We start from the raw sequence: 27,241 nt of genomic DNA on the forward strand, positions 1-27,241 counted from the left end.
AGCCATTGCTGAGCAGGCACAGGGGGGCACCATATCTGAGTGTCCATCAACCTGGCTAACACTGTTTTCTCTGCTGCAGTGATTCCGAGACCCCACCTCACCCAACTTTTGAACCCACTAAAGCTGTTTCCATTGGTTTTTCCATACAAACAGCTTGTCTTGGTTCATACTGTGGACATTCCTAAAATCTCTTATAGGTTCACAAACCCTGAATAAGCAGCATCTGGCCTTGGCATGCTCTGTACCTCTTGCTAAGTGGTCTCAAGCCCAGCACTAGCAGCAGCTGGACTCAGTTCATAGCTTGGCCTCTCCCAAGCACCTTCAAGCCCAGCACAAGTAGCAGCCATCCGTAGATCACTTTGTAGCTCATACCAGGTGTCTATGGCAGGGCATAGGCAACAGCTGACCTTGGTCCAGGAGGCCCCATAGCCAGTGCACCCTGTGCCCAGCTACAGACCACCTGGGTTGGGGCCGACACCTGGAGCCCCCAGCTCTGGTTACCAAGGAGACAGTGTCGCTGGGACCTATAGGACACCTACTACATAAGGCTACACTACCAAGCCTGGGAGACGTAGTAGGTCTACCTAATACACAGAAACAAACATAGAGAGGCAGCCAAAATGGGAGGACAAAGAAACATATCGCAAATGAAAGAATAGGACAGATCTACAGAAAAAGAACTAAATAAAATGGAGGCAAGCAAACTACCAGCGTGAGAGTTCAAAACAGTGATGATTAGGATGCTCAAGGAACTCAGTGAGAACTTCAACAGCATAAAAAAAGCCATAAAGAAAGAACCAGTCAGAAATGAAGAATATAATAACTGAAAGAAAGAAAGAATATACTAGAAGTAATCAACATCAGATTAGATGAAGCAGAGGACTGAATCAGCAATTTGGAATATAAGGTAGCAGAAAACAACCAATCAGAGTAGCAAAAATAAAAACAGAATTTAAAAATGATGCCCTGGCTGGTTTGGCTCAGCGTTAGAGCGTTGGCCTGCGGTCCAGAGAGACCTGGGTCTGGTTCCCGCTAAAGGCGCATACCTCAGTTGCAGTTTGTCCCTGGCCCTGGTTGGATGTGCGGGTGGCAGCCACTCGATGTGTCCCTTTCACGTCGATGTTTTTCTCTCTTTCTTCCTCTCTTTCCCTCCTACTCTGTCTGAACAAAAAATGGAAAAATGTCCTCAGGTGAGGATAAAAAAAAAAAAAAAATGAGGATAGTATAAGGAGCCTCTGCGACAACATGAAGTATATCATCATCCACATCACAGGGGTACCAGAAGGAGAAGACAGAGAGCAAGGGACTGAGAACCTATTTGAAGAAATAATGTCTGAAAATGTTCCTACTGGTGAAGGAAAAAGACACACAAGTCCAGAAAGCACAGAGAATCCCAAACAAGATGAATTCAAAAGAGGGCCACACCAAGACACTTCATAATTAAAATGGCAAGGGTTAAAGATACAGAGAGAACCTTAAAAGCAGTTAGTTATGTACAAGAGAGCTCCCATAAGACTATCAGCTGATTTCTTTTTCTTTTTTTTATCCTCACCCGAGGATATTTTTCCATTTTTTGTACAGATAGAGTGGGAGGGAGAGAGAGGAAGGGAGAGAGAGAGAGAAACATCGACGTGAAGGGACACATCGAGTGGCTGCCACCCGCACGACCAACCAGAGCCGGGGACAAACTGCAACCGAAGTATGTGCCCTTAGAGGGAACCGAAACCGGGTCTCTCCAGACCGAAGGCCAACGCTCTAACCGCTGAGCCAAACTGGCCAGGGCTATCAGCTGATTTCTTAACAAAAATTTGTAGGACAGAAAGGATTGACATGAAATATTCAGTGATGAAAAGGAAGGACCTATAACCAAGATTACACAGCAAAGCTATCATTTAGAATCCAAGGACAGGTAAAGAGCTTCCCAGACAAGAAGAAGTTAGAGTTCATCACCACCAAACCAGTATTACAAGAAATGTTAAAGAGTATTCCTTAGAAAGAATAAGAAAAAAAGATAAAAATATGAATAATAAAATGGCAATAACTATATATCTATCAACAATTACTTTCAATGTAGATGGATTCATTATTGTAATCAAAATACGTAGGGTGGCCAAAAGGATAAGAAAATAAAACCCATCTTGGCCGGTTTGGCTGAGCGGTTAGCATGTTGGCTGGCGGACCAGAGAGTCCCGGGTTTGGTTCCCGCTAAGAGCATATACCTTGTTTGCAGTTTGTTTCCAGCTCCGGTGGGGTCTCTCTCTCTTCCTCCTCCTCTCCCTTCCACTCTCTCTGAAGATAAATGAAAAAATGTCCTCAAGTGAGGATACAAAAATAAATAAATAAAATAAAACCCTTACATATGCTGCCTACAGAGATTCACTTCAGATCAAAAGACATGTACAGAGTGAAAATAAAGGGATGCAAAAAGATATTTCATGAAAATGGAAAGAGCAAAACCAAAAAAGCTCGGATAGCCATCTTATACCAGACAATATAAATGTTAGAACAAAGACTCTAAGAAGAGACAAAGAAGGACCCAGCAATTCCACTTCTGAGTATTTATCCAAAGAAACCCAAAACACTAATTCAGAAAGACATGTACATTCATATGGTCACTGCAGCATTATTTACAATAACCAAGATATTGAAGCAACCTAAGTATCTGTCAATAGATGAATGGATAAAGAAGTCATTTATATGTACAATAGAATATGACTCAGCCATAAAAAAGAATGAAATTTTTTCATATGCAACAATATGGACAGACCTAGAGGATATTGTGCTGAGTGAAATAAGTCAGACACAGAAAGACAAATGTGATATGATTTCATTTATATGTGGAATCTAAAAAACAAAATAAATGAACAAGCAGAATAGAAACAGACTCATAGGTACAGAGAACAGTTTAATGGTTGCCTGGAGTGAGGTTGGAGGGATGGGGGGGAAAGAGGAAGGGTTTAAGAAGTACAAATTGGTAGTCAGAATAGTTATGGGGATGTAAAGTATAACATAGAGAATATAGTCAATGATATTGTAATAACAACTATGCATGGTGTCAGATGGGTACTAGATTTATTGGGGTGATCACTTTGTAAGTTATATAAATTTCTAATCACTGGAATGTACACCTGAAACTAATTTAATATTGTATGTCAACTGTAATTTAAAATAAAAATTATTTTTATAACAAAAAAAAGAACAAAGAATGACTACCTTTTTCACAAAAAATTCAAATCTGGAAAAAAAAAGAAATAAAAATGACATTTTTTTGCACTTTATTGTTCTCAGATTTCTTAAATGTCTTTTGGGTACTTCTGAAGTAATTATGTAGGTTAGGAAGTTGGAAAATACTGAAGTTGATGAGATAGGAATTAGTTTGTTCTATGTGTTTATTTGTTCCCCAAACCTCAAACCTATTTCCCACCTATATTTGTATCATCTCCATCTCTATTCTCATATATGTATTTCTTAATCTTTTTCAAAATCCTTTGTGTTCAAAATTGAAATATCTAAAAGCTACTGGGTTATTTCATTCTTACTAGGAAGTCACTTGTGACAGTAAATTTATTGTTTTCTTTTCAGCTTTGTAGGTGACAATTTTACTTAGCAGGAGCAAGATACAGGTTACTAAAATGTAGAAATTCAATTAATATATTGAAACAACAGATGTGACTTTTCTGCTCAATTTTTAGCCCTCACTTTTAGTTATTTACATATTTTTAAATTGTATTGTAACGTGCTTAGTTTTACCAGTGAAAATTTTCCATTTAATTTTCAAAAACAAACAATAACCATTTAATGCTGCTTATGTCATCTAGACATATGAAAAATATATTTTAAAATTACTTGTTTAGATCATTTTGGAATGTGGTAACCTCAGAAATGGACAAGTATTTTCTTAGCATTTGGTGGGAAGAATAAACATGGTATTGCTCATTAAGAGAAATTTTAATTTTGACTTACGATATGACAAACATCTTTAAAGTAACTCTTTTCAGTGTAATATTACTATTTAATTATGTATTTTTAAAAAATCCATGATCTCATTTTTTTTTTGGAAAAAAATTTAAAAACCTCAATGAAGCAGATAAAAGTTGTTTTTAAAAAATTTTTTTCTTTATTGATTTTTAGAGAGAGAGGAAGGGAAAGGGAGAGAGAGACAGAAATATCGATGAGAAACAGCATTGATTGGCCGCCTCCTGCATGCCTCCCCTGGGGATCAGGCCCACAACCTGGGCATATGTTCTGACCGGGAATTGAACCGGTGACCTCTTGGTGCGTGGGTCGATGCTCAACCACTGAGCCACACCAGCCGGGCCAAAAGTTGTTTTTATTGTTTCTATTATGCAGAATAAGTTTTGGGAAAATCTTGATTAAAAAAATTTTTTTATTGAATTTATTGGGGTGACATTAGTTAAAATTATAGGTTTCAGGTATACAATTCTATAATACAGCATCTGTATATTGTAATGTGTTTTTGCCACCCAAGTCAAGTCCCCTTCTATCACCATTTATGTCCCCTTACTCTCTTTTACATCCCTGGGCTCTCCGTTCCCTCTGGTAATCACAATACTGTTGTCAGTGTGTATAAGATTTTTTTTTTCTTATTTCCTTCACCATTTTTTATTTATTTTTTCCTTCACCTTTTTTACCAAGCCCCCCAAACTCCCTTCCATATGACAACTGTCAGTCTGTTCTCTGTATCTATGAGTCTGTTTCTGTTTTGTTCGTTAATTTTGTTCATTACATTTCACGTATGAGTGAAATAATATGGTACTTGTCTTTCTCTGACTAGCTTATTTCACTTAGCATAATACTCTCTAGGTCTATATATGTTGTCCAAGAAGGTAAGATTTCTTTCTTTTGTATAGGTGAGTAGTATTCCATTGTGTAAATGTGCCACGGCTTTTTTTATCCACTCATTTATTGATGGACACTTGGGTTGCTTCCAAGTCTTGGCTATTGTAAATAACACTGCAATGAACATAGGGGTGCATGTGTTCTTTTTTTTTTTTAATTTTTAATTTTTTTACTAATTTATTTTTGTTACAGATGTTTCTCCTTTTTCTCCCATTCACACTCTCCTCCCGTCCCCCCCACCCACGCCCCCGCATGTATTCTTTCAAATCAGTATTTTGGATTTCTTTGGATTGCTTCTCAGAAGTGGAATGGCTGGGGCATAAGGCAGTTCCATTTTAAATTTTTTGAGGTAACTTCATACTGCTTTCCATAGTGACTGCACCAATCTGCATTTCTGCCAACAGTGCATGGGGGTTCCCTTTGTTCTACCTCCTTGTCAATACTTGTTGTTTGATCAATTGATGATTACCATTTTGACATCTGGGAAGTGGTATCTCATTGTGGATTTAATTTGCATCTCTCTAAGGATTAGTGATGGTGTACATCCTTTCATATGTCTGTTGACCACCTGTATGTCCTTTTTGGAGAAACGTCTATTCAGGTCCTTTGCCCATTTTAAATTGGATTATTATTTTATTTGGTGTTGCTTATTATAAGTTCTTTATAAATTTTATATATTAACTGCTTATGAGATATATCATTGGTGAATATGTTCTTCTTTTTACCAGGGTTTCTATTAATATGGTTGGTGGTTTCCTTTGCAAAAACTTTTTAGTTTGGTATTGTCACATTTGTTTTATTTTTCTATTGTTTCCTTTGACCAAGGAGATACATCAGAAAACATATTGCCACAAGAAATGTTTGAGATTTTACTGCCTATGGTTTCTTCTAGGATTTTTGTGGTTTCAAGTCTTACATTTAAGTTTTTAATGCATTTTGAGTTTATTTTTGTGTATGGTGTAAGAAGGTGGTCTAATTTCATTTTTTTTGCATGTGTCCAATTTACACAACACCATTTATTGAATAGGCTATCTTTACCCCATTGTATGTTCTTGCCTCCTTTGTCAAATATTAGTTGACCATAAAGGTGCAGTTGTATTTCTGGGCTCTCTATTCTGTTCTACTGATCTATGTGTCTGTTTTTATGCCAGTACCTTGATGTTTTGATTACTACAGCTTTGTAGTATAGTTTGATATCAGGTGGCATGATTCTTCCAACTTTGTTCTTGTTTCTCAAGATTGCATATTTATTTTGTATCCTGCTACTTTACTGAATTCTAGTAGTTTTTTGGTGGAATCTTTAGAATTTTCTATATACAGTATCATGCCATCTTGAAATAATGAGTTTTACTTCTGCCTTTCCCATTTGGATGCCTTTTATTTCTTCTTGTGTGATTGCTGTGGCTAGTACTTTTAGTACTGTGTTGAATAAGAGAGGTAAAAGCAGACATCCCTGTCTTGTTCGCGATCTTAAGGGAAACTCATTTAGTGTTTGCCCATTGAGTATGATGTATTGTTTTTTCAGACTCTATTTTATTTATTTCCACTATGATTTTCATTATTTTCTTCCTCCTACTCACTTTGGGCTATGTTTGATGTACTTTTTCCATTTCCTTTAAATCTAAAGTTAGATTGTTTATTTGAGATTTTTGTTGTTTCTTTTCTTTCCTTTATTTTTATCCTCACCCAAGGACTTTCTGCATTTTTATAGAGCAGGAGGGAGAGAGGGAGGGAGGGAGGGAGAGAGAGAGAGAGAGAGAGAGAGAGAGAAACATTGACGTGAGAGAGACATGAGTGGTTGCCACCCACATGACCCCAAACAGGTTTGGGGAAAAACCACAACTGAGGTATGTGTCCTTAGTGGAACCAAACCTGGGACTCTCCAGTCTGCGGGCCAACGTTCTAACTGGCGAGGGCAGATTTTTGTTGTTTCTTGAGGTAGGCCAGTAATACAATGAATTTTTCTCTTAGGACTGCTTTTTCTGTGTCCCATAGATTTGGGGTTGTTGTGTTCTCATTTTCATTTGTTTCAAGGTATCTTTTGATCTTTCTTGATCTGATTGTTAACCCATTCATTGTTTAGCTTCCATGTCTTTATGTGTTTTTCAGTTTTTTTCTTGTGATTGATTTCTAGTTTCATATTATTATTGACAGAGAAGATGCTTGATATGATTTCAGTGTTTTAAAATTTATTGAGACTAGTTTTGTGTCCTCACGTGTAGTCTATCCTAGAAATTGTTCCATGTGCCCTTGAAAAGAATGTATATTGTGCTGCTTTGGGGTGAAATGCTCTGAAGCTATCAATTAAATCCATCTGGATCTAATTTGTCATTTAAGGCCTACATCTCCTTATTGATTTTCTGTCTGGAAGATTTATCCATTGATGTCAGTGTGTTAAAACCCCATTTTGACTTTTACTGTCAATCTTTTTCTTTTTGACGATCAAGATTTGCTTTATATCTTTTAGTGCTCCTTTTTTTGGGTACATAAATGTTTAAAAGGGTTATATCCTCTTGTTGGGTTGCTCCCTTTATCATTATGTAGTGTTCTTGTTTGTCTCTTATTATAGCCTGTGTTTTAAAGACTATTTTGTCAGAGATAAGTATTGCTACCACAGCTTTTTAAAAAAATTACATTTGCACAAACTGTCTTTTTCATCCCTCTACTTTTAGTCTGTGTGTATCTTCCTTTCTGAGGTACGTCCCTGCTAGACAGCATATATATAGGTCTTTTTTTCTCATCCATTCAGCTACCCTATGTCTTTTGATTGGAGTATTTAAGCTATTTGCATTTAAAGTGATTGTTGATAGGTACATATTTATTACCATTTTATTCTTTTAACTATGTTCTTTTTTTTTTATTTTTCCTTTTTCTTCTTCATAAAGAGGACCCTTTAACATTTCTTGTAATACTGGTTTGGTGGTAACAAACTCCTTTAACTCTTTCTTAGCTGGGAATCTCTTTCTTTCTCTTTCAATTTTAAATGATAGCCTTGCTGGGTAAAGTTGTCTTGGTTGTAGGTCCCTGCTTTTCATCACTTTGAACATTTCATGTCAATTTCTTCTGGCCTAAATGTTTCTGTTGAAAAATCAGTAGCTTACTACCTGTCTTTCTCTTGCTGTTTTAAGATTCTCTCTTTGTCTTTAACCTTTGCCATTTTAATTATAATGTGTCTTTGTGTGGGCCTTCATTAGGTTCACCTTTTTTGAGACTCTCTGTGCTTCCTGGACATGTATGTCATTTTCCTTCCTCAGGTTCAGGAAGATTTTAGTCATTATTTCTTCAGATACCTTGCTCTCTTTCTTCTTTTCTCGTACCCCTCTGATATAGATGTTGTTATACTTCATGTTGTTCCAAAGATTCCTTAAATTATCTTCATTTTTTTAAATGTTTTTTTCTTTTTGTTGCTCTGATTGGATGTTTTCTGCTGCCTTGTTTTCCAAATTGCTGGTTTGGTCCTTTGCTTTTCCAACCAAGTGCTTATTTCTTTTAGTGTATTCATTTCAGATGTTGTAGTCTATTTCTAACTTTTTAAAATGATTTTTATGTCCTTTTTTATGCTTGTTATCTCTTTGTTGACATTCTCACTAAGTCCCTTGAGCATTCTTATAACCAGTTTTTTGAAATCTATATCTGATAAATTGCTTGCCTTCATTTCATTTAACTCTTCTTTTCTGGATATTTATCCTGTTGTTTCACTGGGACATGTTTCTTTGTCTTCCCATTTTAGCTGCCTCTTTGTGTTTGTTTCTATGTATTATGAAGATCTGCTATGTCTCTCAGTCTTGATAGGGTGACTTTATCTTATAGGTGCCCTAGGGGACCCAGTGGCACTGTCTTCTTAGTTACCTGAGCTGGGTGCTCCAGGAATGTGTCTTGTTTATGTGGGCCATCCTGTTGTAATTGAGTCTTGATTGCTATTGGTCCATTCATGTGTCAGGTCAACCCTGAGGCTGGCTGACTATGAGGATCAACCCTGACCACAATGTATGAGCTGCTGTTTAGAAGCTGACCACATGAAACTGGTGCCTGCTGAAATATCCCTTTGGATAGGCTACTTGTGAAACTAATTAGATCCTGTTCTGATGTTGGTTCTAGGGCCTCTTGGGAGGGAGTCTGGTGCAAACCAATATCAGATGCTGCCATGTACTTGGCTCTGGGGAACCTGTTTGGAGCTATAGAGCAATTCACAGTTTGTGGTTGCCTCTGCTTGACCTGGTGTGTGCAGAAAGTACCCAGCTATGTTCAAAGGCTGGTTTTTACTAGCATCAGGCTTGAGGACAGGTCAGCTAAATTCCCAAGGCACCACAAGATTCATTTTCTTCTGCCTCTACCTATCTGCTGCCTGTTAGAATCAGTCACTGAAAGAGCCTCTGGCAATACTTCAGTTACATAAAATAGGTTCTCAGTGAGTCAGTCACCAGGTAGGGATGAGTTCACTAGCTTTATCCAGGTTCAAACTCAGTGCCACTGCTGGGTCTGATGCTACTCAGCAAATGTATACCAAGTCTAGCTGCCACTCACTGGGTGCTAACATAACTTTGTGGTTTGGCAGGGTTTCAGGGAGTCATCAGGTTGAGGCCAGCAGAGTTTATCAGGCCCAAATAGACCAAGATTTGGTAGTGTGAAGGGAGAGCTCTGCAACTGTCAGGCATGTGAGGGGGGAAATGGCCCCTATCCTAGAGCCACACAACTCAGTCTGTGCAGATCTGTCAGGATCCAGATCTCAGCAGGACAGGGAGTCAAGAGGATGGGGCTTGTAGATCTGTCTTGAGCGGGAGGTACCAGTCAGCCTTGAGGAAAGCTGGGGGAGTGGCCCCATCCCAGAGCCAAACAACTCGGTTTGTCCTGGATTCCCCCCAGACCTCCTCAGCAGCACAGGGCCACCAGGAGCCCAGAGGTTGGGGCCAGCTTATCTCCCCTGAGGGGGAGGGGCTGGTCAGGTTCACTGGAATGTTGGGAAAATGGCCCCTGGTAAAGCCACTCAGTCACTTACATGCCCTAAGTCTGCTTGAACCTCTACACACCTGCCCAGGCAGAAAGGGATTCCAGACGGTGGGGCAGTTACATTCCTCCAGGCTACTGCCTTATGGAGGGGAGTGCTCCTCTCAGGAAAGATGGCATCTGCAGTGTGGGAGAGGGACTCAGAACAAGGGCCCTGTGGCTGTCCTTCCACCTTTCTCCCCAGAACCATAAACACCAGTCTCTCCTCACATGACTCTAGTCTGCTCCACCCTCCCTCTGCCTGAGCCCAGGGTGAGTGGCTTTGAATGAGATTGTGTGTGCTGGCCCTCTCAGAGTTTATCTGTGTCTCTAGCAGACCACCGTGTCTCCCTGGCGGAGAGAATCCCTGCTGATTTCCACAGCCAGATGTTATGTGGGCACCGCTTCCGAGCTCTGGGGCTCTGGGCTGGTGAACTCAACTTGGGGTTGAGATCTCACTCTTAGGGGGAACCTTTACAGCTGAGATCTCTGCCCCTCCGGAATCTCTGCCACTGCCCATGGGAGCGGGGCCAACCCTTTCTGCCTTTCCCACCAGTCTTGATGTGGTTCTTAGGTAAATCCTCGGTTATAAGACCTCTGTTCAGCTGGTCTTCAGTTGGTTATTCAGTTAATTGCTCTATATTTTAGTTGTAATTTCAGTTTGGTCCTGGGAGGAGGTGAATGGAGCTTCTACCTATTTCACTGCCATCTTGGATCTCCTCATTTGATTTCTGAGTTTTAGTTTTTTTATCTGTAAAATAAGGACATTGGGCAATATAATCTCTAGGGTCCCTTCTAGCTCTAAAATTCTCCATTCTACTATTTTAAGATGAGGGGATGTTGGCAGTGGCATGAACGGCACTAGATGTTAGACCGGTGGGGTCAGACCGGACCTGGGTTCAGCAACCTCGGTACTTGAGTTCTGGCTAGGAAAGAATTCAGAGTGAAGACTCAAACTGTAAGGGAACATTTATTTAGGAAATCACAGAGGTAGAAGAAATGGGCCTAGGAAACAAGTTATAGCGGCAAAGGAAGGGCCTTTGGAGCTTAGAAGTGAGGAAGGTAAAGGTGATGGGCCTGAGGGGATGAGGAGGGGAAGGGGGAAGGGGGAAGGGAAAAGCACAGATGTGCTCCTGGGAGGCAGAGAATATTGGGTTAAACCTAAGGGTGGAAATTTTAGGGGAGGTCCTAGGAGAAAATCTCAATAGAATATTTAGCAAATTTCCAGGTGTATCCTTTCAGGGTCTAAGTCTCCACTGATTTATTGGTCAGCGTTAGGGCAGGAGGTCATTACTCAATAACCTGAGGCCAGCTATGGTGTTGCTTGTCTGATTTTCCTGCTTTTCTGGGCCTGGAGCTGAAATACAGCTGAGGTGTACGTGTGATCTCTATGGAGGAAAAGTCAGGGGGTCCAAACCACATGACAGCAATATGCTAGGGGAGGAAAGGTCACCCAGGGGATGAGGTCCCACCCTATAATTGTCTGTTGCTAGGCACCCAGGGCTTTCTATCCTGGTGCCTGTCTGTACCTGACCCATCGACTTTGCTCTGCTCATGTCTGTCAAACTGCCTACCAGAGAAACAGGCATAGAAAAGTTAAGCAGTTTGGCTTAGTTCAAACTATGAATTAATAATAAAACTTCCATATTTTACTTTCTGATTAACCTTTTTATCTTTTCTTTCACAAAACCCTATACCTATCACTGAAACTTTGCTGATTTCTTTCCTTATTGAAAATATAATAATTTACAAAAAATTATGTTACAAATACAATTCTTTTTTTTTTTTAAGTTCAAATATATTTCTGTAGTCTCAAATCCTTATAATTTAGTAGCTACTTATTCATATTAAAAATAGGGGTAGGGACCTGGCTGGATGACTCACTTGGTTAGAGCATCTTCCCATACACCAAAAAGGTTGCAGGTTCAATTCCCAGTCTGGGTATGTACAGGAGGCAACTAATCAATGTTTCTTTTACATTGATGTTTTATCTCTCTCAAATCAGTAAACATATCACATATCCTTGGATGAGGATTAAAAAAACAAAATAGGGGGAGGTCTAATAAATAGCAGTGCCTGTAAGCAAATAAAGACAAATCAGAAAACAAAGTGTATCTGAAGTTATGTAGTCTGAATAATAAAATAAAAAATAAACCCATCTCATATATAGCAAAAGAAAAAAAAATAGGAAAGATTCTTAATTTTCTTCCATCCTTTTATCGATACAAAATTTGTATTTGAGTGTGTGGTAGGCATCAAACGATTTGAGCTTTCTTTTGTTGGCAGAGTATGTCTCCTGTCATGAGTGTTTATAGAAAGAAGTTTTTATTAGTTGGAAAGTTAGATTAGACCTCGCAACCTTTGTGACTGAATCCCCTCCCTGCTCCTCGCTTCAGTGGCAGTTTCCTCAACAACTTTTCCAGAATGCATCGATTTTGTAAACTATGACATTTTGTAAAGATATAACACATTAGTTCCTGGGATGACAGTCAAAGTAGATTGTAGTTCAATACAAATGTAAATCTCAGTTCTTTATAAAAGTCAGTTAAATTTTCTAAGGAAATATGATCCTTATAAATTGTTAAATGGACCAAAGAGCTTTTAGCTTTCTTGTTCTTATATAAAATGTTCCCCCCTTTAAAAAAAAAAAAGGTTTTGGTGTTTTGGATAAAAATACCTTTTATTTGCTTTATTTCTGTAAGCAAATCTCTCACAAATGTTTTCTAATTTACACAAACATATCATAGTCACACTTTTTAAAAAAAGTAGTTGGAAGGATCATTAGTGATTATTTAATCTAAAATGTTATTTTATAGATAAGAACACTGAGGTCCAGAGAGATTAATTAGCTGATCCATGGTGATATAGCTAGTTAGTGACACAAATGATTAGAATTTAGTTATGCCAATTTCCTAGACTAAAATTACTCTATTAATTAAATAGGTATCTGGATTCTTGTCTGTACCAGCTATAGTCTTGATTTTTGCCAGACTCCCTCTTTGCAGTACTGAGTTTTTTAAATAAATCATGGTAATTAATGTCTGAATCAGAATTTGAAATTTCAAAGCTGCATTATGATAGCCCAGACTTAAAATATAACTGCATATGGAGCTATAGTTTCTCTTATTTTGTCTTCTGTTCAATATTATTTAGATCTTTAAATTTTTAGAATAGAATCCATTAAGCCAGTTTTAAAAATGTGTTTAATAACTGTAGGATTTTTTTTTAGTCTGTTCTTAGTCTTCATAGGGTATTTACTTTGATTTAAAGAATTACTCCAAACTGGATGAAAGAAGGTGATGAGATTAGCCAAAGAACATATATGCATAGCCAATGGACACAGACAACAGTGTGGTGATGGCCAGAGGGAGGGGGACAGGGACTGGGTAGAAGTGGGTAAAGGTCGGTAGGAATGGGGGACATCTGTAATAATATCAATAATAAAATTTTAAAAAATACACACAATTACTCTACATAATTTTTTTATGTTGATGGCTGACAGAATGATACTTACTGATTTAAAAAAAACACCAGAATTTAATGGTAGATTATTGAAAGTTAAAATATTTTTGATATCACAAAGTCAGGAAATTTATAGTCAACGTGTCCATGGTTACTAGGACACTTGCTTTATAATATAAAATACTCTTTAAAAAATTGTTTTCCCTTTATTGATTTTAGAGAGAAAGGAAGGAAGAGGGAGAGAGAGAGATAGAAACATCATTGAGAGAGAACATCGATTAGCTGCCTGCTGCATGTCCCGCACTGGCGATTTGGCCCACAACCTGGGCATGTGCCCTGACCAGGAATCAACCGGCAGCCTCTTGGTGAGCGTGGGTCGATGCTCAACCACTGAGCCACACTGTCCAGGCAAATGTAAAAGGCTCTTAAAGGATCATATACACAGGAAGAATACTATGTCATACTGTTAATAATATTCAGAAATAAAAGAAGCATTATAATGAACCAGAAAAAGAAAAAATGTTAAAGGAAATGAATAATTTTTCTGTTTCTTTTTTGTATTATCTAAGTAATTTTCTGGAAGCCTACAGATTCTATTTTGTATAGTAGTTCCCCCTTAGCTGTAGGGTATGTTCCAAGACTGCCCAGTGGGTGCCTGGAATCGCATGGTACCGAACCCTGTTTAGCCACAGTAAGAGATTAATGATAACTAAATAAAATAGAACAATTATAACAATATACTGTAATGAAAGTTATGTGAATGTGACCTGTCAATCTCAGATAACTGATCGGATAACCAAGAGGGCTACTGAATGACTAACATTCAGAGAGCATATACAGCATGGATGGTTCACCTTCTAGGCAGGACACAGTGGGACATGTGAGATTTCATCACACTGCTCAGAAAGGAGTGCAATTTAACATATGATTTGCTTATTTCTGGAATTTTCCATTTAATGTTTTAGGATCGTGGTTGACTGTTGGTAACTGAAACCAGGGAAAATGAAACCACAGATAAGGGAGGACTGCTGTTTATCTATTTTATCATATACTGGAAAAGTAATATAGTAAAGCACATATGTTCATGGAGTAATAAAGCTGTGCTAGCAGAACTCTTCAGTGTATGGAGAATAGTGATGCTGCACTGCGTTCTGTGGGAGACTGGGACTAGGACTTGATCCACACAGACCAGGATTCATATCTGAGCTCTCTCCTACCAACAGCCCGATTTTGGCTGTCTTTCTTCTCTAATCCTCATAGTCTTATCTATAAAATAGAGATTATGATGGCTGTTTTACAATGTTACATAATTATATATGTAAAGAGTATTAGCACCTACCTTTTTCTTTTCTTTATTGTTTTAAGAGAGAGAGAGAGGAAGGGAGAGGGAGAGAGAGATAGAAACATCGATTGACCACCTCCTGCATGTCCCCCCGGGGATTGGACCCACAACCTGGGCATGTGCACTGACCAGGCATTCAACCAGCAACCTCTTGGTGCATGGGTCGACACTCAACCACTGAGCCAGGTGGCTGGGAAATACCTACCTTATAATAGGCTCTCAGTAACTACTTATTTCCTTCTGCTCTCCTTTACCTGTTACATACAGACTCGTGCTTCCCACTCCCCACCCCCCAACCTCTTCCCTGTTAGCTCAGTTCTACCTGAAGGACACTAAAGCTCAAAATTAGGACCCCAGATGATAGGTAACTAAAACTAAAGAAGTAAATTCAACTGGAACAGTTCTTCAGATCACCCCTAGCATGCAGTAAGTACATTGGATAGACTGGTCTCCTAGGGCAGTAGTATCATTCAAGTTTTGTAACATCCTTAAGAACCATCAAAACCAGTGGACAGTGAGTATGGGTTCTTCATGCAGTTTCTATGGCAAGTATAATCCTGTCCCTTCATTACCTTGAATCCTCCCAAATATAATATTTCTAAGAATATTTTTTAAAAGAATATTATAGTTTTGTAGTTTTCCTTTTTAAAGAGAGTATATATCTAAATTTTTTAATAAACTGTCCCAGATTAGGTTAATAAAGTGATTTATTGCTCTTACTGGAAAAAAAACTCTGAAGCTTCAGCCTTTAGGTGTATAGGGAGAGTTTTTATTTTTTAAATGTTTTAACAATTATTAAAAAATAAAAATATCTTGATTCTCAGGCAGGTTTGTAATGTTGTAGGCCTTTTAAATTGTGGTCATGTTCTTCACTAACATTTACTTTTTAGGTTATGAATGTCTGTGTAAGCAGTTGGCCTAAAGCAGGACTCGAGGAAATTTAGATGTTCCTGTAATTAACTAAAATATTTTTATTTTTGTGTTAGCATCATTTTTATATTGTAAGGCTTTACAGTTACAGCTGTACTGTGGATTTTCATGGGCATCTGTGGGCTGGCCTGGGAATTGAATAATATTTTAAATATTATTCCAGAAACTAGGTACAGTTATGAGAGATTGACCACGTATCAACTTTGGGATAAGAAGTCCTTGGTGGATTGATGTTGTCTCCAGGTTGTCAGGGCCAGTGTGCTCTCTTCCTCTGCTAGAACAACTAAGGAAATGGGAGATGATGATAAACTGAAAGATAAAGAATAAAGTTTCTCTTCTTTTCTCTCTCTCTCTCTTTTTTTTTTTTAATCCTCACCCATGACACTTTTGCATTTATCTTGAGATAGAGCGGGAGGGAGAGAGGGAGAGAAACATCGACATGAGAGAGACACATCGAGTGGCTGCCACCCACACAACCCCAACCAGAACCAGGGACAAACTGCAACCAAGGCACATGCCCTTAGCAGGGGCCGACACTGTAACCGCTGAGCCAAACCAGCCAGGGCTCTTTACTCTCTCAAAACATTACTGCTATCACTTGGTTGGTAGTGTCTTTGAAGGGATTTATTTAAGTAGTCTACCCTCCCCCACCCCTACCCTTTTCCTATAGAAAGAAAAACATTTGAAAATGGATTAGAGAACTTTATCACCTGAAAAGAAAATATATATATATATATGTTAGGGAAGGACATTTAAATCATTGTTGTAACTTCAGTGATGTGTTCTCATTTTATAACTGGGTCAGCTCATATCAAAACAATCTCAAGGATAAGTTTAATATATTTTGTTGCATCATTTATATCCACAAGTCAGTAGGCCATCAACTCAAGTAGAAATCTTTGTTACTCATATTTTTATTGTGGTATTTACATTTAAATAATTTTATCTTTGTAGCAATTTTTTTGCAATGAAAGTAAAATGTTGCATGATTTTATGAGTAGTCTACAGGGCAGAACAAAAACTATGGTTCTGACTTAAAGAAAAACACTTCATGTCCTATTTTAGATTTATATTGTGTATAAGAGGTACTTCACAAGGCAAAAATTTCAGTAGTGTAATACAATGGTATCACTCAATGGATGTTGATTGAACACGCGTTGGGCATAATGAAGGGGATTGGATGTGGAGAGGGAGTCCAGAGATGCATGAAGAATTGTCTCTTCTATCAGGGAGCTTACACTGAAGTTGGGGAGATAGTTGTGTATAAAAATAATTACTCTAGAATTCTTAGAGCTTGAAAACCCATTCAAACTGAGGAGGTTAGTTACATCAGAATCTGAGGAGCTTGGTGATTTGCTTGACAGATTTGTCTGTGGGTCTGAGACAAGGTCAGCGGCATCTCCTGTGCTGGTAGTGGCATGTTTTCCTGTCTGGGATTCCAAGCAAAGTGCAAGCGCTGTTCTGCTTGCTGTTAGTATAGGACCGGGCCTAACGGGGTTTGGAGAACCAGGAAGTCCAGGACAGGTGGCAGAAATTAGATATAGCATAGACTTAGTGACAGATATATGGCCAGAGTCAGATACAAGGACACTACTTTGAGATCTACTAATTATGAGTCAAGGAGGCATAAGAGTCAAAACTGACTATTCTGAATAGTCAGTAATTAAGAGACGACGGGAAGGAAAAAGGCAATGTCTGGCCCAGCCCAACGTCTTCAAGAATTTGCTCTATCACTTGTGCAATATTCCAAGCACCATATGAATGGTCTGCCTGGATATAGCCAACTTTTAAACTATTTAATCTAGATTTTATCCCATTTCTCCTGCTTCATATTTGTTTTTTCTTTAGATGCACCTTTTTTCTTCCCTTGGAAGTTTAATTCTTCCTGGCTACTACTTTGGCTTCAGCAGGTAATACTCTGCCTCTCTTTCTAGGCAGTGATTTTCCTCCCTGATTCCTTCTGATGTTACTTTCACCTGGCTCACATTGTCCTTGCTAGCTGACCTAGGGTGGCTGGAACACTACCTTTGCTTTGGAGAAACATATATTAACCCTATGGTATTTAAAGGTGGCTTGTTCAGTGCTGTAATGGAAACTGCTACCCTGGAGATTGACTCTGACAAACTGATTGAGCCAGCCAAGAAGTAAAAAATGGAATGTATCTCCTTTCTTTTCAACACTTGCAACTCAAACTATTTGCACTATGTTCTCAGGACCCTCTGGGTGAGGCCTGATCGCTGCTGCTTTGGTCAGCTTCTTAATAGAAGTGTTCATAGAATAAAAGAGCCCATCTTTTCTCATTCATAGCACCACATTCTTTATAATTCATGTCCAGAAAAGGGTAAACTACTATATCTACTCACATATCAGATGTACCTTTATGTCCCAATCATTTCTCAGAAAAGAGGGAACGGCCTTTGAATTACTCTCAGATTATCAGGCATTATTTGGAATATAAAAATATAAAATACTATTTGGAGAAGACATATTGGCCTAAAATTACCCTGGTCAGTGTTAGTTTGGAATATTTTTCTATTCACAAGTTTGACAAAAAAGAAACAAAAATTATTTAACAGAGATTTAGTAATTAGTTCTGGGGGCATAACTTTCAAGCGAGATATATATATATATATATATATATATATATATTTTTATTGATTTTTTTAGAGAGAGGGGAAGGGAGAGAGAGATAGAAACATCGATGTGAGAAACATTGATGGGCTGCCTTCTCCACACCCCCTACTGGGGATCGAGCCTGCAACCCAGGCCTGTGCCCTGACCAGGAATCACACTGGGACCTCTCAGTCCATGGGATGACGCTCAACCCACTGAGCCACAGTGGCCGGGCAAGCGTTGGATATGTTAATAAATAAAGTGAAAGAACAATATAATATACCTTTGTGGATATGAGATTCTAGTGTTGTTCATTATTTTTTGGGTTTGGTTTTGTTTTCTACTTGTAAAGTGGACTGAATCCTGAATTCTTCCAGTTTCCTCCAGTATCTGCCTATGATTCTCAAAACGTGTTCCCAGTTTTTCTCCCACCCTTTGACTAGAAATCATTGAAAATTAAAATTGCTTTTTTCCAAAGCCATGCAGGCTAAAGATGGACAATTTGATATAAAATGTAGAAAATAGCCACAACAGCTCATGCTTAAATAATCTCAGTAATTGATGCTGTGTAAGCCACACAGAGAGTTGACCTGAGTACCTAATGACATCATCAGAGACATATCAAACTACAAATGCTTTCAGCCTTACATCTAGAAATCTCAACCTTACAAACCAAAACCTTACAAACTCAGAGGCTGGGTTATTCTATGCTCTGATCATTAACCTTTGTTTTTATTTTGTTTTCATAGACATAACTCTCATTAAATACCTGATATTATGGAATTTAACCTTGCAGCCAGGCTTTTAGTCAGCTCTGCTGCTCAAGCTCTAAGACGTCAACGGAGTACCTTAGAGTCCTTGGCACATGGGTTCTTTAAAGAGTAGAATTGCTTTAGAATACTAGCTGGTAAAAGAAGGAGTCAGTGTGCGCAGTGGCTAATACAACATATGATGCTATGACACCATGAAGAAAATGGTGACTGTGACTGGTATAAACCCTAGATTACCTCTTAGCTGAACAAGGTAGGATATGTACGTTATCAACTCCTCATGCTGTACGTGGATAAACAATACTGAACAGGTAGAAGTCAATAACCTTGAGATATACAACCAAGACAAATGGTTACACACATTTGGGAAAACCCATTCCAACTCCCAGGATATCTAAAATACAATAAAAGGGCTCTTCTGTCCTCACTAGGTTCCTCCCCATCTCAGGATCTCTTGCCGCTATCCTTTTACTGCTCATTCTTGGCCCTGTCTCCTGAACTGTCTAGTTTATTTGTCTATAAAAGTCTTGAGGACAATTATAGATGATAATAACCCAGGGATATGAGTGGTTAGGATTACAGCCAGAAGATATTAGACCTACTTGAAGCTAGCTAGGGAAATGTTTCACTTCTCTAATGACCCCTGACAACAACTGCTCTCAGCTTAAAGAAGTTATGAAAGACAGACTTTTGACCCTCAGGATCCTTTAAGAATGAGGAGTAAAAAACAGAAAGGGGGAATTTGTTATCCCCCCAATAGGCCTACGTAGCCTGGCTAAAACCCCTAACTTTCTTTAACTCTGTTCATCTCTGAGAGACAAGATGGCCTACAATTGGTAGCTCTCTCCCAAGAAGGAACCAGTTGAAAATGGCTAAGACTAACGTGGCCACCAGATTGAACTCCAGACAACCTCAAACCCCATTATATCCACAGGGCATCTCTGAACTACTTTGGTAGCTCTAAGTGTAGATTGATCCTTTGAGTTTGGAGCCTGAGAGGGAGCTGAGAAGGTTTTCTTAGAAGTGGGGTTATCCTGGGGCTAGTGAAACTTAAGCTCAGGGTTCCACACTTTCCTGGGCTTCTGGCAGATGCTGGGAGTTGTGGAATGTTCCAGGTAGGGAGAGGAAGCAGGTTATATCAGGAGGCATTTCTACCTAAGCATTTCAGTTCAAGTGATCTCAGAGAAAGGAACTTGAATCTCTTCAGTCTCCAACATTTTATGGTGATTTCTTTTCACATTCTAACTAAATGCTTGCCTTTATACCCAATTTTGCATTCTTATTCTTAGAGAGGACCACCCAAATTGTATGTGCTTTAGGCCACACAAAATCTGGATCTGCCACTGGATTTACTAAACGAGCTACCTGGGTGTTTTGCTAGTACATGTTTCCCTGCGTTTAGTAACACTCAATTTATATGCATGAACAAACACTAAGTAGAATCTAGAGAATCCCAAATAATTCTAAAATCAATGCTTTGATGACTCTTTTATAATAGAACTGGAACTTCCTGGCAGCCAGTATATTTCTGTGTTAATATTAATAAATGCTATATAACTGGAACTCAGATACTGATGTCAGTTCAGTTCAGTTCAAATCAACAAGCCCTTGTGGAGTGCCTACTATGTGTGAGGAGATTTAGGGCCAGGTTCTTTTTTTCAGATAGTTTAAATTCTGTTTAAGAGTCCTTTGAGCCCTGGCCGGTTTGGCTCAGCGGTTAGAGCGTCGGCCTGCGGTCCGAAGAGACCCAGGTTCGGTTCCCGCTAAGGGCACGTACTTCGGTTGCAGTTTGTCCCCGGCCCTGGTTGGTCGTGCGGTGGCAGCCACTTGATGTGTCCCTTTCACGTCAATGTTTCTCGCTCTCTCTCCCTCTCTCTCTCCCTCCCACTCTATCTGTACAAAAATTGGAAAAATGTCCTCGGGTGAGGATAAAAAAAAAAAAAAAAAAGAGTCCTTTGAAATTAATTGCCTTAACAGTGAAGTATTTTTAGTTCCTTGGAACCTCAATAAGACTTCTCTTTTAAGAGATTGGATCCAACATGATAAACATGATTAAATACCAAGGAACAACAATGATAGATTGTCAGTACCAGTCATTTGATGTTCTCTGAAACAAAGAGACTTGTCAGTATGCTTCTGCTAGGGGTTTCTGTGCAGAGGATATAAAGTGAAAAGTATCCCTTATCTTTTTTGTAGATAGTTTTATAGATTATGGTCCTGGGTAACTTTGAGGTAACTATTTTTCAAACCAAGGAACCCTGTATTGAAAATGAACTATTTTATGCTCATCATTTCATCATTCTCATAAAATGTGTCATTTAATAAGTACTTATGTTTGAGAAATGTGATAGAATTCCTAAAAGACAAGTCAATATATAATGTCAGATACTGTAAATGTTTAGAAGAAAAACAAAGTCAGAGGAGGAGAGAGAGTGATATTGGGGGGAGGAGGTGCTGTTTTAGAAGGCTGTGCCATGAGTGTGCCAAGCATATCCCTGTCTTAGGGCCTTTGCACTCGCTATTGCTTCTACCTGGAATGCATTCCTTCAGATAACTGCATCAGTCATTTTCTCACTTCATTCAGGGCTCTGACCACCCTGTCTATAGGAGCACCTTCGCTGCCCCCCCCCCCCCCCTCGTTCAAGTATTCTTCACCATCTGACTTTGGGAACTGAGGAGATACAAAGAAATTATCCTCACCCGAGGACATTTTTCCATTTTTTGTTCAGATAGAGTGGGAGGGAGGGAGGGAGGGAGAGAGAGAAAGAGAGAGAGACATTGATGTGAAAGGGACACATCGAGTGGCTGCCTCCCACACAACCAACCAGGGACAGGGACAAACTGCAACCAAGGTACGTGCCCTTAGCGGGAACCGAACCTGGGTCTCTCTGGACCGCAGGCTGACGCTCTAACCACTGAGCAAAACTGGCCAGGGCGCAAAGAAATTCTTTAATAAACAGTTTGCTATCTGCACTCTTACTACTTGCTTTTTGAAATTCAGGAATTGAAAAGATTTTAAAATATTTCTTGCTATTTGATCTGGATATCTGAATCAGAAACCAAATAATTTTGTATAGTAAGGGATACTTGTTTTCTTCACAGCACTTATCACTTTCTGATTTGTTTGTCTTTCTGTTCGTCTCCCTCACTTAAATGTTAGTTTCATGGTGGCTGGGACTTTGTTTTGGTCACTGCTCTATTGCCATCACCTGGAACAGTGCCTGACACCTAATCGAGTCTCAATAAATATGTTTTGAATAAATGTGTTGCTATATGAGTGAGTCTATTTGACCCAATATCATCTAAACTTTAATTTCTAAAAATATATGATTATATGGAAGAGTCTTATTTTACTTTATTAAGTTTTAAGAAGGAACATATGGGATTATACACAGAGTATGATTTACACTTAAAAACTGTTGAACCTTTGCATGTGTTTATTTATTTATTCATTTTTTGAAAGAAAAGTTATTAAGCATCTCCAGTGTGTCCATTCTGTGCTGGGCATTCTAACTCAGCTACAATTTCATGAGAAGACAGATCATGAAACAATAATAAATGTACACAACCCTTTCCCTCATCACTACTCTCTAGCTATATTGGCTTTCATTCAGTTTCTCACATTTACTAACCTTTTTCCTTTGCATACATTATTTCATTATGTGCTTAATATGTGTCTCCTCTATATTATAAATTTTGTGAGGCTATGGACCATGGTACCATTTAATTATCAATACCTAGCTCAATGCCTCTAATAAGGCATTGAGCTAGGTATTGATAATTATATATTAAATATAGTAGTCATTCAATAAACATTTGTTGAGTGAATGATTAAATGAATAAATGAATGAATAGGAGAAGTACATAGTAGGAACACCATGTCTAATCTAATGGAAGTTAGGGGAAGTAAATTTCAAGTTGGGATCTGAAGACTGAGCAGGGATTAGCAAGTGAAGAAACTAAGCAGAATGTTCTGGAGCTTAAGCTCTGACTCTACCATAGGAAATGCTGAAGCTTTTGTCCAAAGGACCAAAAGCTAAGGCTTTCTTAGGTAAAATATGGGCTATTCCCAATGAAAATAAATGATTGGTCCTGAATAGAAACCCACTGTGAAATGGGCTCACCATTAGTGTGTGTGTGTGGTGGCGGCAGAGGGCATCATCTGGAAATTTAACCTTATTATTCAGAGGTCTGCTAGAGTCAGTACTGTCTCTTATTCATTCTTTCTTTCATTCATTCATTTTCATTCATTCATCCATTCGTTCATTCATTCATTCGTTCATTATTCATGTATCTATCCTCATCACAGTCCCTGGCTGTTAGTAATGGCTCAAATGAATGCTAGTATTTTAGATTTGTTATTAATGCATTTATTTTTACTGCAGTTGTTATATAGTCATGTTATTTTTGTCATCTTGATTTTTAGGTAGATTGGGGTCAACTGGACTATTTAGTTGTTGACATGCCACCAGGAACTGGAGATGTGCAGTTATCAGTCTCACAGAATATTCCTATTTCAGGTAAATCTTAAAGTTTAAAGTAATTTTTGCTATCTTTGATGGTTTGCCTTACAGTGAAACAAACTTCATGACAGGCAAACATTTTTATATCTTAAAAAACATAATCATTTATAATTTATAATTTCTAAATTTTCCTTTAGAGATCAGATTCATAAATTGAATTTTTCTTTTTATAATTTTTGTTTTTAAATCCTCACCTGACGATGTTTTTCCAGTTTTGTTCAGATAAAGTGGAGGGAGAGAGAGGAAGAGAGGGAAAGAGAAACATCGATGTAAGAGAGACACGTCGACTGGCTGCCTCCCACATGACCTGACCAGAGCTGGGGACAAACCTTAACCAAGGTACGTGCCCTTGATCAGAATTGAACCCAGGACTCATTGGACCACGGGGCAATGCTGTAACCACTGAGAAAAACTGGCCAGGGCCATAAATTGAATTTTTTTTATTATCAGAACTATTATATTTTCAAAAACGCAAAGACACTTGAAGAGGTGGTGATGTAAATCTGTGTTCTAGAAAAGCAGTAGCGCTTAAGTATTATTTAGGTAGAACAAGGCTGTTTGGGGTTCACGGCTGCCTAGCCCTGACAGCGTAGTGCCTGACACATGCTGGGCACTAAGTGTGTATTAATCGAATACTACTATTGAATAAGAGTAAGTATTAGGAAAATTTGGCTTTTTGGTGAATGTAACTATGGGAAAATTTGATATTCTGCTAATTATTTAATGTTAGAGTCAAAAGAGCAATAATCATCTTAGCTTACTTTGAATATACAATACTTCATTATAGTAGGGGTTATCTTTTATATGCTGTAGAATTTTAGTATTTGTAGCTAGCCTTTATATTAAATCTGTTTGTAAGTGAATCTTCCCTAGATTCCACTGAAGAAATATTTGTAAATCTCTCTTATATATAAGGACTTTTGGGGAAATAATGGAATATTTAAATGTCTTTGCAAATCAGTTATTTATTGGTAATAAATAACCAGGAGATATCACTGACATTTAATCATCACAAGGTTTAGAATCTGTTTTTGATGAAATATACATATTTTTGGAAATATTAATATGAATAGTTTTTATGTTTAAATATATTTGTAGCCTAATGGAGTCTGAGGCTTTTTCTGTAGTGAGGCAAGCTATAAAGTATGAGATGAGAGTAAAAGTGAAGTAACATAGGAAAATAATTCTTCTTTATAATCAGTGTACTATTCTTATTTTTAAAAATTTTTATATGATTTTATTGATTTTTTTTTTTTAAAGAGAGAGGAAAGGAGAGAGAGGTAGAAACATTGATCGGCTGCCTCTTGCACACCCCCTACTGGGTATCAAGCCTGCAACCCAGGCATGTGCCCTGACCAGGAATCGAACTGAGACCTCTCAGTCCATGGGAAGATATTCAATCCACTGAGCCACACTGGCCAGGCTACTATTCTTTTTTAAAGAAGTTTTGAGACTTTTATATTTCTTAATTTTAAGAATATTCACTAAGCCCTGGCTGGTTTGGCTCAGCGGTTAGAGCGTCGGCCCTCAGACCAAAGAGCCATGGGTTCGATTCCAGTCAAGGTCATGTACCTCGGTTGTGGTTTGGTCCCCAGCCCTGTATGGGGTCATGTGGGAGGTGGCGAAACAATGTGTCTCTCTCACATTGATGTTTCTCTCTCACCCTCTTTCTCTCTTTCTCCCTCTCTCCCTCCCACCCTATCTGAAGATAAGTAAAGAAATAACCTCAGGTGAGGATTTAAAAAAAAAAAGGATATTCACTAAATGTTTATTGAATAAAATGTGTTCCTTACACTTTGAAATGCCTATAGGTATCCAAAATGCTTACATTATTCATGTGGATAATACATTGATGAAATTGGACTAAATTATCATATATTTCCTGAGTTGTGTCTTGGTAAATTGAAAAAGTTTAATTTGCTTCACACAGATAAACTGAAGTACGCAAGCAATTTACCTTTGTTTACTCAGATAAAAGCTCCTCTGTTTAGACAGGATTTATGATTGTATCACCTTGTTTTAATTTGTGCTTATACTCTAAAACCAACAATATGTAGATTGGGGTTAAGATTTGCTTCTCCTTTGAGGATTTCTTTCTTATATCCTAAAAGTTAACCAGTATATTTCTTATTCCTTTCATCTGATGAAGAGTCTGCCTTGTAATAGGTGATTAATAATATATAAGAATAAAAAGCAGTATTTTAATTGCAGTAAAATATGTAATAACAGTTTAGTAGCACTAAATACATCCACATTGTTATGTAACCATCACCACCATCCATCTCCTGAACTTGCTCACCTCCCCAGACTGAAGCAGTGTACCCATTAAACAGTAGCTCTCAACTTCCTCCTCTTCCTCCTAGCTAGCTAGCCCTTGGTAACCACCTTTCTCCTTTCAGAAACAGTCTGTAATAAGATGAGGGAATGAGGAATGAGGAAACCGTGTCAGGAAAATATTAATTGTAGTATTACTTTAAACAAAAACCTAACACTGATTTTAGGATTTATTAATACAATTTTAAACCAACAAATGTTTGTCTATACAGAGGCAGATGCTAAGCAATGTAAAGGATCCAAGGATAATTAAATCTCAAGTCTTTCTCTAGACTAGAGTGTTGTACCTTTTGAGTCTCAGACCTTTTTGAGAATTTGATGAATATATGAATATATTTGTACCTTCAGAAAGACTATTTTTATGTGTAATTCCAGGAGGCTCACAATCCCCAGGTTAAAAGTTCCCAGCTCTAGGAGATGGAGCAAGGGGAAGAGCAGGGGGAGGAGGGGCTGGTAAGAGAAGAGCATGGATAGCTGTAATGCAGAGTAGGAGACGTGCTATATGAGAGCTATAGGGGATCAGGGAGGAAGAGATCATGGGTTTGAGAGGAACTGTAAAACACTTCATTGAGAGGAGCCTTAAAGAATAAATATGATAGCCCTGGCCGGTTTGGCTCAGCGGTTAGAGCGCCCGCCTGCGGTCCGGAGAGACCCGGGTTCGGTTCCCACTAAGGGCATGTACCTCGGTTGCAGTTTGTCCCTGGCCCTGGTTGGTCATGCGGGTGGCAGCCACTCGATGTGTCCCTTTCACGTCGATGTTTCTCTCTCTTTCTCTCTCTCTCTTCCTCTCTCTCCCTCCCACTCTGTCTGTACAAAAAATGGAAAAATGTCCTCGGATGAGGATAAAAAATAAATAAAAAAATAAAATAAAGAATAAATATGATACATTATAAAGTATTCAAGATAGTACCATACCTGGTTTGCTTTGCTTTTTCTTGGCCTAAGGGGAAGAAATTTGAGAATGAAACTTCTAGTGATCTATAATTCTGTTATGGAAACTTAACATATGTGTCATTTCCCAAATCTGGTCCATCAAAAATAAATAGGGCCAAGTACTATAGATGCTTTTGAAAATACACAAACTTAGTTATTTCTTGACTATGAAAGTAAAATTATTGTTTCATTATCTTCTAAATTTTCTATAATAAACATATATATTTTTATAACCTAAAAAAGTAAATAGCCCGGCCAGTGTGGCTTGGTGATTAAGCATCCACCCATGCACCAAGAAGTTGCTGGTTTGATTTCTGGTCAGGGCACATGCCCAGGTTGTGGGCCTGATCCCCAGTGGAGGGCATGCAGGAGGCGGCCAATCGATGTTGTATCTCATCAATGTTTCTATCTCTTTCTCCCTCTCCTTTCCTCTCTCTCTAAAAAAAAATCAATAAAGAAAAAAAATTTTAAAATAAAAATAAAAAAGTAAA

At 38.3% G+C, this 27,241-nt stretch overlaps 1 protein-coding gene across 1 annotated transcript in view; it reads left to right on the forward strand.

Annotated features, from left to right (window-relative positions):
* Positions 1-27,241, forward strand: part of NUBPL (nucleotide binding protein like) — a 241,207-nt gene that overhangs the window by 157,906 nt on the left and 56,060 nt on the right. Inside the window, exon 7 of the mRNA XM_036276141.1 lies at positions 23,387-23,480. Within this exon, the coding sequence (XP_036132034.1) occupies positions 23,387-23,480 (94 nt within the window). The remainder of the gene's footprint in view (positions 1-23,386; positions 23,481-27,241) is intronic.

This window comes from Molossus molossus, unplaced genomic scaffold, assembly GCF_014108415.1.
Source record: "Molossus molossus isolate mMolMol1 unplaced genomic scaffold, mMolMol1.p scaffold_m16_p_1, whole genome shotgun sequence".
Taxonomy (NCBI): Eukaryota; Metazoa; Chordata; class Mammalia; order Chiroptera; family Molossidae; genus Molossus; species Molossus molossus.